Below are 15,705 nucleotides of genomic sequence, written 5' to 3' on the forward strand. Positions count from 1 at the left end.
GAACAGGGAAGAGCCGATATAAAAGATTAGAACTGGGGGAATAAGATGTGTATTTGACCAAAAAATGGCTCATAAGGAGGCTGGAATGCAGAGTGTGGGAAGGAATGGGGTGACTGGAGATGAGGCTGTAAAGATAAAATGAGGTCACGTTGTGAAAGAAATTGAATGGCAGTTTGGTTTGGTAATTGAGAATATGAACTTTGGAAAAAGACCTTAGTTCGAAACCTGGCTTTGCCACTCAGTACCTTTGTGGTAAAATCAGATTCTTCACCTCTTTATGTCTCCTTTTCCTCACCTCTAAAAGAAGAACTAGCTATATTGCCCTTATATAGTTGTTAAGAATGAAAATTAGTAGGCATTTACCACATGGTAAGCACTTGACAAACGGTAGTTGTAGTTATGATTATTGTGAGAAGTTTGGGTTTATCCTGTAGTCAATAGTAAGCTCCTGAAGAGTTTTAAGCAGAAATATGTTTCAAAAGGATAACTGTTGGCAGGACAGTGGTGGCAGAGAAGAAGACTGAATTGTTCTTCAGAAGGTAGAATCATCCCACCTGGTGATGATGCTGTAGGGAGTGAAAGGGAGAGGGTTTCAGGGATGACACTCAGGTTTCCACTGGAGCAGGTGGATGGAAGGTGGGGCCCCATTTCCTGAGGTAAGAAGCTCAGAGAAGGAACATGTTTGTGGAGGAAGAAAAGGAGTTAGTTTTGGACCTATTGAGTTTGAGGTACCTGCAGGACATCTATTTGGAGATGTTAAATAGGCACTTGGATATATGATTCTGGAATTCAAGAGAGACCTCTGGGCCAGAGATCTAGATTTGAGAGTCATAAGCTTAAAGCTGGTGCTTGAATCTAGAGAAATGGATGATATTACACAGGGGGAGAGATTTGAGAGTGAGGCCAGAAGGCTAACCAGAGTCCTGAAGAATGCAGTGTTGAAGGTTAACACCGAGTAGGAGAAGGAATTGGCAAAGGAGCTTGTGGAGAAATTGTCAGAGAATCAGATGAGAGCAGAAAATCAGTATCGTGACCTCAAGATAGAGTCCAAGAAGGGAGATGTCAGCAGTTTTGAGTGCTGCTGAGGGATCAAACAAGATAGGACTTAAAATGAACATTGGATTCAGTGACTGAGATAGATTACTTTACTAGAGAAGTCTTAGTGAGGCAGAAGCCAGTTTGGGGTTGTCTGGGAGTAGGTGGGAGGTGAAGAAATGGAGATAGTGTTGGCAGTTCTTTAAAGTAGCTTAGCAGTGAGAGGAAGAAGAGAGGTTTGAGAGAGCAGCTAGAGAATGACTTCTGGTTCAGTGGTTGTGTGTGTGTGTGTGTGTGTGTGGTTGGGGAGACTTGAACAAGCTTAAATCTTGGCAGGAGGAAGCCATTGGGGAGGGCAGAGGGTAATTGTTAGTGTAATGCCCCCATAGCCTAATGAAGAGGGATCCCAAGGACAGACAGGAATTTAAGTCTGGGGAGTTGGAAGCAAGGGAAAATGCAGATGTAGATGTAAGTGGATTTGTTGATTTGGTGGCAGGAAGTTGAGGGGGTTCTCATCTGAAACAGGAGGCAAGGTCTCACGTGGAATGTGATAGTAGGTGAGCTCAGGGATTTGAGAAGAGGGAGACTTGAAACAGTAACAGAGAATGGGAGAGTAAGCTTCCAGAGAAGCAGTAAGATTGCTGCTTATTTGAGGTTGAAAACTGGATTCAGTAGCCTTAATAATATTCTGTTTTTTAATTTTGTTCAGTATTATTCATTGGTGCAGGCATAGAGGAGACAGAATTGGTTTTATCTGAGATTGGTATTTACTAAGCAGATAAAACAGAAGGAAAAGGGACAAGGGAATTTATGGTATTGGGAAACAACAGTTAAAATGAGAAACTATGGATTCTAAGCTGAGTAGGACGGGATGTGAAGAAAGGAGGAGGCTGACTGAAAGGGAGAAAGTAGTGGTATGGAGATCAGTGTGGTGGAAATACAGGCGCGATGGGAGTAATTGAGGGTGGGTGTGAGCTGGGAGGATAGGATATTAGTAGAGTGGGATGTCAGAATTAATTATTTCAGAGGTGGAGCAGTTTTGGACACTGACAAGGTCCAGTGTACGGCCAGCCCCTCAAGTAGAAGGCTGTAGGGGAGGGAAGAAACTCATTAAACTGAGGCATCAGGGTGAGGGATGGGTCCTTTGTTTTGAGGGTGGAACATAACACAGAATGGTGGAGAGGAAAGCTTTTTTAAGTCAGGTGCCAAAGTCTTCAGTGTCAGTCCTTGAAAGTAGAAGCTGATGATTATCACATGGATGAGTAGTATAGGATGGTACACCCAATTACCTTGAGGCTCCGTGAACAAGAGTCTTTATGAAGGAGCAGAGGAAGCACAGCTGAGAAATAGTGGGGATCAGTGAGGATGCCAAGTCAACATTGGGATCTTGATTCAGTGTGAGAAGACAAACAGCTCCCTCTTGAGCGGGGGTGTGGGGGGCTTTGGGAGTTCCAGACAGCACATTGCAAAGGCTTCGGAGGAGAACAGGAGCGAGCAACTGTATTATGGGGGGAAAGGAAGCACTGATTATGAGAGTGAAAATGAAATGTGGGAGGAGCTTGTATCTTTGACAGTGGCTGGGGAAACCAGAATGTGAGATGTTAATGGATATGATTCTGGCATAGGTGAAGGGGCATTGCAGTTTCGTCATGGCTTACAAGGGACCTTACTGTGATGTGTGAGTGGACGGTAGCAGTTGTGAGGAGCAGCAGTGCAGCTGCTTGGTCCAGTGCTGGGATAGGAGGTTAGTGGATGATGCCAAGTGTGGCAGGGAGGATGAACGGGGGGAGGGGGGGAGGGTGGTGCTGCTAACCTTCCATTTCTGCCTTTCTTCACTAGGAGGCTCAGGGCCTCATGGCATCCTGATCTGGCTGGTATTTAGCTATGTGGGTTTTTTGGTAGTTGGTGTGGTACTGACTCACAGACACATGATTCTAACTTTGGAGCTTGAATGGATGGTGATACTCTTGACTGAAAGAAGGAATATAAGGGAAGGGATAGGTGTCTGTGAAGACTCCAGGTTAAGATGCTCACTAGGAGGGGGAAGCACAAATATAGATTTGGGAGTCAAATGCATACAGGATTGAGGAAGCCATAGTATGTAGACTGAAAAAAGTAAAAGGGCAAAGGATTGAACTCTGGGGAATACCCAGGAAAAAAAGAGAACAGTGAACGTGAGTGCATGAAATAGTGTGTATAAAACACTTTCATGTGTAAAACATTTTGAAATGTTTAATAACTTATGAAGTCTTTCATTATATCTCAAAAAACAACTCCTGAATAGCTTAGGTTTACCTTTTTAAGCATTAGTGCTTTTTTTGGTGGGAGTCTTCCTAGATTCTATTATGTATACTCCTCTTTCCTTAAATTATACAAAGTATAATTATTTTCTTAATGACTCAGGATAGTTATTGTAAATATCAGTTATTGAATTTTAACTCATAAATTCTTCAATTTCCTGAATATAAAGAACTAGGAGACTTTACCCTGTATGGGCCCAAATTGCTACACACTTGGAATTCCTTTTTTTAAAAATAATTTTTAAAAATTTTATTAAAGTATAGTTGATGTACAATATTATATAAGTTACAGGTGTACAAATATAGTGATTCACAATCTTTAAAGGTTCTACTCCATTTTTACTTATTATAAAATATTGGCTATATTTCTTGTGTTGTACAGTATATCATTGTAGCTTATTTTATACCTAATAGTTTGTACCTCTTAATCCCCTACCCCTATCCTGTCCCTCCCCCTTCCCTCTTCCCACTGGTAACCACTAGTTTGTTCAATATATCTGTGAGTCTGTTTCTTTTTTGTTATATTCACTAGTTTGTTGTATTTTTTAGATTCCACATATAAGTGATATCATGGAGTATTTGTCTTTCTCTGTCTGACTGATTTCACTTAACATAATACCCTCCAAGTCCATCCATGTTATTGCAAATGGCAAAATTCCATTTTTTATGGCTGAGTAGTATTCCCCTGTGTATATAGACCACATCTTGTTTATCCACTCATCTGTTGATGGACACTTAGGTTGCTTCCATATCTTGGCAGTTGTAAACAGTGCTGCTGTGAACATTGGGGTGCATGTGTCTTTTCGAATTAGTGTGGGGGGTTGGATATACACCCAGTAGAGGGATTGCTGGGTCGTGTGGCAGCTCTCTTTTGAGTGTTCTGAGGACCCTCCATGCTGTTTTCACGATGGCTGCACCAACTTACATTCCCACCCACAGTCACACTTGGAATTCTTGACCTGTTTATTATATTCTGTATATTTTCTCCTCCCCTTACCCTATTTCCAGCTGTCACTTCTTATATCCAGTATGTTTAGAAACCAGATAAATGAGAATTGTATTTAAAATTAAATTGAATGGATTTAGAGTACCAACTAGGTACTCCTCATTTTAGAAGTTTCAGTTTACGAACTTTGGGCCATTTGTTTTGCCTGTTAACAGGTAACTCTTGGTTATTGTCTCGTTCTTGACTGAATTCTAAGATATCAAATAGTTGAAACGTTGTACAGTATAGATGCTGAAGGACCTAGAGTAGAGGAGCATCTGAGTGACGTGGACATTTCTTCTCTCCAGAGTATTAAAAGCAGTTCTTAATCTGGTTCCCCACAGCCTTTCTGGCCATATTTCCACCTGTCTGCTCTGCCTCTTCCCTGCTAGATGTAGATAGGCTCCCCCGAGGGCTCCCCCACGCCTCACCAGATTCCCTGCTACAGTCGGCTACTCTGTTTTCCAGACATGCTCCGTATTTTCCTTCCTCTCATGGTCCTCCTGTCCTTTTCTACCTGGTGAAATGCTTCTCATCCTTCAGTATACAACTTATATGGCCCCATCCTCAGGCCGACTTCAACATTCCTTCCTGTGTTTTCCAAAGCATTTCGTACATAACATCCTTCACACAATTTAAGAAGTGTTCATTACTGGTCTAACTGATAGAATTTACCAATAAGCTAAGTTTTTCTCAAATTTTAATATATGTCAGAATCTCTTGGATATAAAAAATTAGACCCCTCAGAAAGTTTGAATCAGTAGATTTGGGGTTGAGTCTAGGAATCTGCCTTTTTTTTTGTCTTTACAAGTATATTTGTTAATTCTGATACAGGTTGTGCGAGGACAATACTTTGAGAAACCAAGGCCCAAGTGGTGAATGATTTCCTTCAGGGCAAGGATTGTGACTTAACTTTTGTATTCTCAGGGCCTGTCATGTATTGTAGATGGTGCTAAAGGAATGTTTCTGAAGTGGGGAAGGCCTTTCAGCATGTAATGTTTGAGTGGAGACTCAAGTTCTTGGCAGAGCCTAAAGAGAGCTTTTAATAATGGTGTAAGAAATAGCATAAGACAACATTTCTCAAGTTCTTCCGAAAACACTTCTGCTAGGACTTGCTTTGTGGGAAGAGGGTCTAGGGGAGTCAGATACTTTTGGAAAATGCTGCCTATTGGATCTGCACCCTCCACCCTTCTCAAGTCACACTGGAATATTCAAGCTTCTGAGAAAGTTCTGCAGCAAAGAAACCCTTTTAATCCCGGATATTTCAAACTCTAACTAAGCGTTTCCCCCTTACCCTCTTTTCTCAGATAATACCTTTTCATATCCTGCAGAATTAAATGTTCTAGGTATTCTCTTTGGGAACTGCTCACAGCAAAAGTAGAACCCCAGGAATTGGCAGTTTTTGCAGGGAGATGGCCTCTACTTACCTAGAATTGGAGAGTCCATTCTGGGAAATAATAAGAAAAGAGATAAAGGAATTGGGGAATGTTGAGGGAAAGACATTTTTTCATAGTAGACTCTAGATTTTTATTTTTATAATTGCTCTAAATTGTCATGTTCAATTGTAAGTATTAAAATGTCTGAATAGGGAGAAGTAATTCTAGGTGTAGTATAGACTGTAGTAGACAGCTTTGAGAACAGAAGACTTGGATTCAGGTAATGTTTGTTGAAATGCAAAAGAAGGTATTAAGTAGATGAAGGATCTGTAGGATCTGGTTACTAATTAAATCTGGGAAAAAAGATCTGGACATTTCAATTCAAAGTTCTAAGTTACCTGCATACTTTTTGGATATATATTTAGACTACTAAGGTGAAAAAAACACACTATATTATTGACAACTGAAAAGATGTACAATAGCAGGGAGTAGTTCCTATAAGTTTTTAAAATTTGATTTTGCTTATTTTGTTTGCATTTTATATTTTCTAGTAGTAGGGTAACATTATAATATGGTTTACCATCTATCTAGAAAGAGTCTGTATAGAAATCATTAACTTAAATTGAAATTATAGGCAAAAATATTATTGTATAAGTTTTTCCTGGAAAAATTAGATTCTCCTCTTTAAGTAAAGGGAGAGCTGCAGGACAAGTGGTCAACTCTGAGTGATTCAGTTTGACAGGCTTATTTATTAGAAACTACTTAGTGCTGACAAAGCAGACACATCTTTATATCGTAACACATTTAATTTAGACAATGTGGAAGTTCTTTCATATTACATGATAATGTAAAGCAGGTTTATTAGGCCGTGAGAGTCATAGAATATTTAAGCTTCATGTAAAATATAAAACCTAACTTTATCACTAATTTATGCTAGAGGGCTTAAAATAATGATCAAGGAGGCTTTATTATAAGATTAAAAAATTTTTTAAATAAACTAATTCCATGGAACATTTTGTAGTGCTCCCTTGGTAATGTTCATACCCAGTGAGCAGAGAAGGTGCCTTTAAGTTTGGAGAGTTAGGATTCTGCCACGGAGTCTATTTCTTGAAAGTATAAAGTAGTACAATTGGATGATAGAAATGAATATCAATCAGAAAGCCAAGTGAAAACAGGTATTTCAGATAGGGCCTTAATACTTCTTCCTTTTTATTGTCTTTCCAGACAAATGACCATGGAAACAATTGACTCTCAGCAGGATGGAAGTATACCAGATTCTGTGGCAGAGAGCGAATCTGCTCACATGCAGACGCAGACTGGTCAAAATTCAATCCCCACTTTAGCTCAGGTAAACTTAATGTAGGCAACAGGCAGGCACCAATGAAAATTAGCCTGTATGGGAATGAGAATTGTGTGCAGATTCTGTTTTCTTGCAGTTGGTCTTAAGTTTCCCCTATTCCCCGGTTATCAGCCATTCTTACTGATTTGACTTCGAAGAGAAGATACGTGTTTGAATTACTTTTGCATTGTAACAGACACTATGTAAAGGAAAAACAAAACCTCCTCCATAGTATATAATCCTCAATTTATTATTCGAGAAGGTCAGTAATTCCACATTGAAATATTCAGTAGTTTTATATTCTTAGCTATAAAGATGGCAGAAATCTTGCCATTTGTCCAGTGTATATTTGGTTTAATCTTTACTTTCTTTTTAGTTAGGTCTTAAACTTTGAATTAGTTTCATTTAGAGACCACCGATATGAGTTAGTGTTTGTTTTTCAGCTCTTAACTTTATTTCTAGGTATCTATAAAAATATGTAGTAAAAACAATCACATTTATTTAGTTCATCAAATACTTACTGAATCCTTCCTGTATCTAGGCAGTATTCTAGATGTGTGGGGTATGTATTTCCTGGCCTTGACATCTCACGGTTTAGTGGGGTAGAGGTGTTTGAGGGGTAATTCTCACTGTGTAAGAAGTATTGTGGGGTGAGAGGGGGACACAAGAGGGAGGGGATATGGGGTATATGTATACATGTAGCTGATTCACTTTGTTGTACAGCAGAAACTAACACAACATTGTAAAGCAATTATACTCCAATAAAGATGTTAAAAAAAAAAAAAATGAAGTACTGTGAGATGCTACATAGGAATGATTGAGGCGTGCAGAGGGGGAGCAGCCAGTTGACCAGGAGTGCTTTGTAGAGGATTTTACTTTTGAGCTGGACACAAAGCGTGAGTAGAGGTTCACGGGTGGAGGAGAGGGAAGCGTATTCTAGGCCAGGGAAGAATGTACAGAGGCACAAAAGCAGAGGATGGGGGTGGGAGCTGCAAGCGTTGAGGCCAAGTGGAGCCGCGTGTCTGGCCTGGGAAGTTGAGCTGGTCAGGATAAGCAGAGGGTGGTAAACATTTGGGAGCGTGGACCATCCTGTGTTCTAAATGTTCCTGAGACATTTTCCAGTGTTCACTCTGTTTAGGACACCAGCGACTGTGTGCGGGTTGGATGGGGATGTCAGCGAGCTGGGAGCGGGTCAGGGGGCGGGGGTGGACACCATTTGAGTGGCATCATGGTGATGTGGGGTGCGAGCAGTGGAGACTCCTGCAGTATCCTGAAGGGAGAATAGAAAGGACCAGATGGCTGCCTGGAGAGCCCTCGGGAGCGCCAGGCACCTCCTGGGTTGTCTCCGGCCAGACCGGCTCCTGTGAGGCCTCTATTTTCCCAAGACACCCACGCACCCAGCCTGCTTTTCTTTCCTCTTTCAAGTTCCCGACACCCACTTGCTCCCTGGGGTTTTCTCCTCACAAGTGCTTTGTGGAGCTACATCTCCATGGCAACACCCTTCTTTGTTACCCCGGAAAACAGGCTTTCAGACCTTTGCTATTTTTTAAGAAAGCAGCCTTTTTCTTATTAAAAAAATGCATGTTCATTGTACAGAATTGACAAAATGTGTATTATTTTGAAGAAGAAAATTAAAGCTAACTATAGTCTTAACATCCAGAAATTTAATTGTTGTTAGCATTTTGGTGTTTATCCTTTAGTCTTTTTGTCTGTGAGAATAGAAGAGAATGCACATATATCTTTTGGTGAATTTGGGGTGTTCTATAGAGTTTTTATAACTATGATTCTTGGTCTGTAATTCTGCCCTTTTGCTGAAGTGGTAGTTGAAAGCAAATCTTCCTTCTGCCGCCACTTCTCTCCCTTTAGGTACTGGTTTCCTGTCCTCCACACATGCAGTTTCCTCCGGCCTTCTGCGCCTGCACAGTCAAAACAACAGATCTCCATTGTCTAACAGGGATAGTTGGCAGTTCTGAGGATCTTCAGCCTGGGTGACACCCAGCCCTGTGAGGCTCAGTCAGAAGTTGCTAAGGAGGTCAAGTAATATGAAGTCCAAAAAATAACCTTGGATTTATGAGGTTTTGGAATTGGAGTCCAGTGAACAGAAACCTAGCTTTAGTAGGTTAGAGAATAAATAAGAGGGAGAGGAAATCGGAAGTATAGATTCTTCAAGAAGTTTTTCTGTGAAATAATAGACAAAGATGGGTCTGTGAAACAAAGGAGTGAGAACTGGGGTGTGAGAAAGCTGGGAGTGTTAAATAAAATAGAAGGGGGAGATAGAGACTTGTGAGAAGGCTGAATCACAGAACTAGAAAAAGGCTGTGGTTTACATTTACAATGTTTATTACTTCCTTAAAAATCTCAAATATATCAAATGTTGATAGTCATTAAATCTGGATAGCAAGTTCATAGACCTGCTATGTTATTCTGTTTTCTCTATATTTAAAATAGTTGATCAAAAAATAAATTATGGTTTTTGTCTTTCACATACTAGGAATGTTAAGAGATTAAGAAGAAATCTGTATGCTGAGTCATTGATTCTTTTGGTTAACTAAGAGTTATCCTCCATGGATATGAGGCCATAAATCCTCTATGGATCATGATATTTTGCAGAATTAGGACACAGTTCTTAGCAGTCAAAATTTTCTAAACGTAATTATTAATTTAGATTCTTGTGATGCGTGAAGCTGTTTATTTATGACTGTTCATTATTATTATGCAATATTATATAATAGAAGGATTAGGAAATCAAACTGAAATTTTATTAAGCCTATAATGTATGCTAAAAGTGACTGACTCTTCTGAATTATTCCCAGTGTCATTGTATGTACTTGCCACTTACTTCATTTAAACTAGAGGATTGTGAATTCCCAGATGTTTTAGACTTAAGTTCAGGTTTGTATAAAGAGGAATTTATAAAAGTTACTTTCCTTTTTACATGGTCTAATTATCATTAAGTAGTGTCGGAACAAAGGGTGTAACCAGAAGGTTCAGGGTGTAACCAGAAGGTTCAGCGGGTTTGATCCTTTGCCTCTGGTCATTTGATAGTGGTAGTTTTGAGTATCCTGGCCTTTCCAGAGCTTCTGCTAATCAAGTTAACGCTGAAAATTGTCCCAGTTACGAAGATCTGAAAACTTGAGTTTGCTCTTGGCCCTCACATCTCTGCTCTGCTGACTGATTGAGGGAGGCTGGAGTTCTCAGTTTTCAGTTTTTCTGTTTTATAACTTCCCAGATATCAGTGGAGCCTTTCCCTTCTAATTGTATCCAATAGTGAATAGAAGTCACGTGGTGACAGTGTCAAAGGGCTAGAGGCTGGAGTGGCAGACCATCGAGGCTGGTACTGTGACTTGGATTTCTTCTTGCCTGAGTTAGTTTTTAAGTAGATTTTTTTTTTTTTTAATTGAAGCTGGAATCTTGTCTGGTAAGTGTATGTGTTGATACGTATATAAGACTAGATTCTACCCCCCACCCCACCCTTCCCCCCTGGAAAAACTCTTGGTGGTAAATGGAAGAGTCTATTTTATATAATCAAGCCAGGAGGAAACCCTTTCCCAAAACCAAAATGGTGAAAAGCAAAATTACTGTATATACAGGTAGTTTTTAAAGTCATACTTACAGCCTTTGGAAATAATATAATCCTTAAATGGGTAATGGGAAGTTATCATTTCTTTTGTGATGAAAGATTTCAAACATATACAAGAGTAGAATAATACTCCCGCATATATATGTAGAAACTTAAAAATTATTAAGATTTGGTAGCACTTGCTTCATTTATCTTCTTTTTTTTCTTTTTGTCGAAGAATTTTAAGCAGCTCTACAGATTTCAGACATCACGTCATGTCATTCCTACTTTCTTCTGGGTATGCACCTCTTAAGAGGTTATGGACATTTTCCTATATAACCAAATGTCATGATCTTACCTAATAAAATCGAGCATAATTCCTTGGTATAATATGCACTCCATACTCACATTTCCCCATTCATCTCACAAATGTGTAATCTACTCTGAAGGCAACAGTGGTAGCACCTTGAACTTTTCTTGTTCCACGTCTCCTGGGAATTGATAATGCTGCCATGAAACTCACGGTGAGCGTGGTAATCCAGATGGAGCCTCAGGAGAGGATGTGCTATCTGGAGCTTCATGCCTTATAGCTGCTGGTGCAGCCTGTGGCCTGAGTATGACACCTCAAGTCGGAAAGCTAAATAACCCTACTTTGTAAATGGCCAATTCTCAAAGTTTCAGCAAAGATAGGAAGGAAAGGTGAAAGGAGCAGAATCACAGGGGTCATAGAGCTGGAAGGAAACTCGAGATCATCAGGGTCAGCGTAGTGCCTCGAGAGAGTTAGTTCTAATATAAAATTTAACCTTTCCGAGAACCTCTGTATTTTTGGAAACAAGGAGACTCTGGAACAGAGGAAGCCACTAGGGAATGTTGTTCAGAGATTATACTCTGCTAACCTCCTTTCTTATCCTCTCTGCTGTAAATGCAAACAGTACGTAAAGAAGCATCTTAGAAGAAAGCAGGCCTGGCATGCAGTGAGGGATTGGAGTAGGAATGATTTAACAAGGGATAGGTTTCAGTGTATGACTTGTGTGTTTTCTGTTTCAAACTGGTGGAAAATTGGAATGGCATTTCTCATTGTTTTGGCCAGCTGTGCCAAAAATCCATCTTCTTGGTCCTAAGTAGGACCAGGAAGAGTATGGGTGGCTATCAGAAAACAAAACAAAACAAGCAACATACAAGCAACATTTGCTATTGATAATTGGTTAGCAACATCATATTTGTATATTAAAGTTGGTCTGTATCATGTTAGGTTGATTTGGTATATTTACTGTCGGCTGAGTACATCTAGTTCAAGCTCAGTGTTTTGTCTTGGTTCTTTTTTGGCTGCATTGGACCTTCATTGCTGCGCACAGGCTTTCTCTAGTTGCGGTGCGCGGGGGCTACTCTTTGTTGCGGTGCTCTGGCTTCTCACTGCGGTGGCTTCTGTTGTGGAGCGCGGGCTCTAGGCGCGTGGGCTTCAGTAGTTGCGGCACGCGGCCTCAGTGGCTGCGGCTTGTGGGCTCTAGAGCACAGGCCTAGCAGTTGTGGCACACGGGCTTAGTTGCTCCACGGCATGTGGGATCTCCCCGGACCAGGGATTGAACCCGTGTCCCCCGCATTGGCAGGCAGATTCTTAACCACTGCGCCACCAGGGAAGTCCAAGCTCAGCGTTTAATTGAATCTTGTTTTTTAAACCTCAATATGCTGATTCCCTGACTTGAGGGGCTCTTACTGAAAGAGAAAAAGTTCCTCTTAAGATTTTGAAATAAAAATTTTCATTTTATTGTTGACTTTCTGTTGCTCCTTAATTTTATGTATTCCTTCCCCTGGTTATTTTTAATTGCCCTAATTTAAATTTTTTGAACATAATATTTGTATTCACTTAGAATTAGCTCTAAAAATTAACAAAAGTTAGGAGGAAAAAAATAGAACAGTGAATTTTTTTCAGTAAATGCTAAATTTTTGTTGTTGCTTAGTCAGCTAATTCAAGAAAATGTACTGCTTTGAAATGTAACTCATTCTTGAAGGTAATTCAAGGTTGAAGGGATATAAGTAAAAATAATTTGTGAACTGTTAATATAAGTCACCATTTTATTCATTTTGAATAAGAATTTTTTTTTTTTTTTTTTTTTTTTTAATTTATTTATGGCTGTGTTGGGTCTTCGTTTCTGTGCTAGGGCTTTCTCCAGTTGTGGCAAGTGGGGGCCACTCTTCATCGCAGTGCGCGGGCCTCTCACTATCGCGGCCTCTCTCGTTGCGGAGCACAGGCTCCAGACGCGCAGGCTCAGTAATTGTGGCTCACGGGCCCAGCCGCTCCGCGGCATGTGGGATCCTCCGGGACCAGGGCTCGAACCCGTGTCCCCTGCATTGGCAGGCGGATTCTTAACCACTGCGCCACCAGGGAAGCCCTTGAATAAGAATTTGTTATATAATCTGTACTCATATTTTGATAACTTTGTGTATAATAGCTAATAGATTTCTTTAAAGGTTGGCTTTTGGCTTTAGAATATACTCTGTGCTTTCATCCCAGTGTGTTAAATGATACTTTCTTTGAATGAAAATCGGTGTTTCAAAGGTAATTTCAGTAGGTATAAAGCAGTCAAAGTCAAATTTCAGAAAAAGGTTTTGTTTTTATACACCTTATAATCAGAAAAAAAATGCATACAAATCTGTTTTAGTGTTTGAGAGACTGTTAGAGATTTTCTGTCATTTGTAATGATTTTCTATGAGATTTGGGTACTTTTTGTTTGATGTTCAAGTCTTCCTTCTTAGTTTTAGTAACAGGTAGTTTGTCACTAGTGGTAATGGAAAAATAACTGAGAATAAACAGTTATTCTCTTTATCCTTTTCTCTGACTTTTTTCTAGTTAAAGAGTAGGTTGGGGGGAGAAAATACAAGGGGGCTGTTGTTTAAGGGGTATAGTTTTAGATTTGCAGGATGAAAATGTTCTGGAGATCTGTTTCACAACAGTGTGAATATAGTTACTACTGAACGGTACACTTAAAAATGGTTAAGATGGTAAATTTTATATTATATATTTTTTACCACAATAAAAAAAACAAAACCAAAAATAATAGACTAGACATTGAAATTTTAAAAATAGAGCATTAATTTTTATAATTCCTTCTTTGAATAAGATTCAGAGATTATTTACTTTGCCTTATTTCAATTTTTTGCTACTACAACCTTTGTAAACCCCAAACTATTAAAGGAATTACATTTGGAAAACACAGAGGCTTTGGGAAATTTTCACTTCATTGATAGTGATGACAATATCTTAATAGTGATCTTCAGAAATGTGAGTTTTCTGAGCCCTATCAGAGATATAACATGTCATTCTCCAAAAAGGCATGGAAGAGAAAAGCCTGGTTATGGGGTTGAAAATACTAAGTAGAGACAATATTAGATGACAATGGTACAAGCAGAAATAGTTCAGGAAAGACATTTGCCTTTCAGTAGGTATGTTTATACAGCAATAGACCTCTTTTTAAATACCTTTTAAAAAATAATGGGTATTTATTTGATATCAGATATGTTAATATACCATGATAGGTACTGCCAGTGTAAGTTGGTCTCCCAGGTCCTCAGAACTTTCTAGTTTTACCTTTTGTAAGGGCTTGTTTACTGCTTTGTACTTGGTATAAGGAAAAAGAGCCCTAACTTATACCTGTACATACAGTTTGAATTAAGTGTAGTAGTAGTTTGTTTACTTAAAAGTAATGGAGTGAAGTAGATTAAGACTAAAGACACAAAATTATTTTCTTAATTTTTATACATAGTTTTAAGTAAATACTTATTAGACTGAATTCTTTGATTCTTTACCTAAAATAATTGAAATGCTAATTTCGTCGGTTGACCATTAAATGAGATGACTTATGTGAAGCCCAAATACCGTGCTTGACACAAAGTCCACGTGCAATAAACGTTTTGCTTTATTCATTATAGTAACCTCAGATGGTTAGAATAGTAGTGGCCAGGCTTTGAGATGAAGTGGCTTATGCTAGTTTAAAAATATATCGTATCAGGACTTCCCTGGTGGCACAGCGGTTAAGAATCCGCCTGCCAATGCAGGGGACACGGGTTTGAGCCCTGGTCCGGGAAGATCCCACATGCCGTGGAGCAACTAAGCCCGTACGCCACAGCTACTGAGCCTGTGCTCTAGAGCCCGCGTGCCACAACAACTGAAGCCCTTGCGCCTAGAGCCCGTGCCCCGCAATAAGAAAAGCCACCGCAATGAGTCGCCCACGCACCACAACAAAGAGTAGCCCCCGCTCACCACAACTAGAGAAAGCCCGCGCACAGCAACGAAGACCCAACTCAGCCAAAAGTAAATAAATTTATAAAAATATATTGTATCAAAAATTCATTCTAAAGTAATATAAATCTATTTATGCTTAAATAGGCCTCCAGTGGGTATAGAGAAGAAAAGCTGATATGTAGTTGTTTTATAAGCAAAGTTCTGATATAATGTCATGAATGTATTTAAATTGGTATATTTTATTTATACCAAATTTTATTTATACTATATTTTTGTACTTTGAATTTATTTTAGAAATTTTAAAACGTTGCAAGCATTCCTTCACAATATTTTGGCTCTGAAAGTCTAAACTAAAATTTATTACTAGATTTTCGATTTCATGGTAAGACCAAGTTTCATTATACTGTTTTTTTAGGAGCTGAATTCTTAGACTTTTCTATTTATAAACTCTGACCTTTGGACTAAAACTGAAAAAACTTAAGGATACAATTTGGTCTGGCCATGTTTTGTCACTGATTCAGATTTTGACTTCTACTTTTATGCAAATCCTTGATTCTTCTTTCCCCACCTTAATTTTGAGCAATACTTTTAAAAAATATTTTAATCTTTCCAAATCAAAGGATTAATATCAATACATGTAAATTAAGCTCTACATTCTTGACCAAATTATTTAAATGAAATGTAACAATAATAAAAATAACAAGAGTGAGCGTTTATTGAATATTCAGTATGTGCCAGACGCTGTTCCATGCTTTACACATATAGCTCAGCTCTCACAACAGCTCTGTAGAAAGGTACTGTTTTTTTTCATTCTCTTTTGCAGTTGAGGAAACTAAGGTACAGAGAGGGTGAATAACTTGTCATAGGTCAC

At 39.1% G+C, this 15,705-nt stretch overlaps 1 protein-coding gene across 12 annotated transcripts in view; it reads left to right on the top strand.

Moving 5' to 3' along the window:
• The window catches only part of CREM (cAMP responsive element modulator), a 65,566-nt gene that overhangs the window by 10,370 nt on the left and 39,491 nt on the right, over positions 1 to 15,705 (top strand). For all 12 annotated transcript variants that reach the window (XM_061179056.1, XM_061179073.1, XM_061179086.1 and 9 more), the window contains exon 3: positions 6,921 to 7,044. In XM_061179056.1, coding sequence (XP_061035039.1) covers positions 6,921 to 7,044 — 124 coding nt within the window. The remainder of the gene's footprint in view (positions 1 to 6,920; positions 7,045 to 15,705) is intronic.

The sequence above is a fragment of the Eubalaena glacialis genome, chromosome 2, assembly GCF_028564815.1.
Source record: "Eubalaena glacialis isolate mEubGla1 chromosome 2, mEubGla1.1.hap2.+ XY, whole genome shotgun sequence".
Classification (NCBI taxonomy): domain Eukaryota; kingdom Metazoa; phylum Chordata; class Mammalia; order Artiodactyla; family Balaenidae; genus Eubalaena; species Eubalaena glacialis.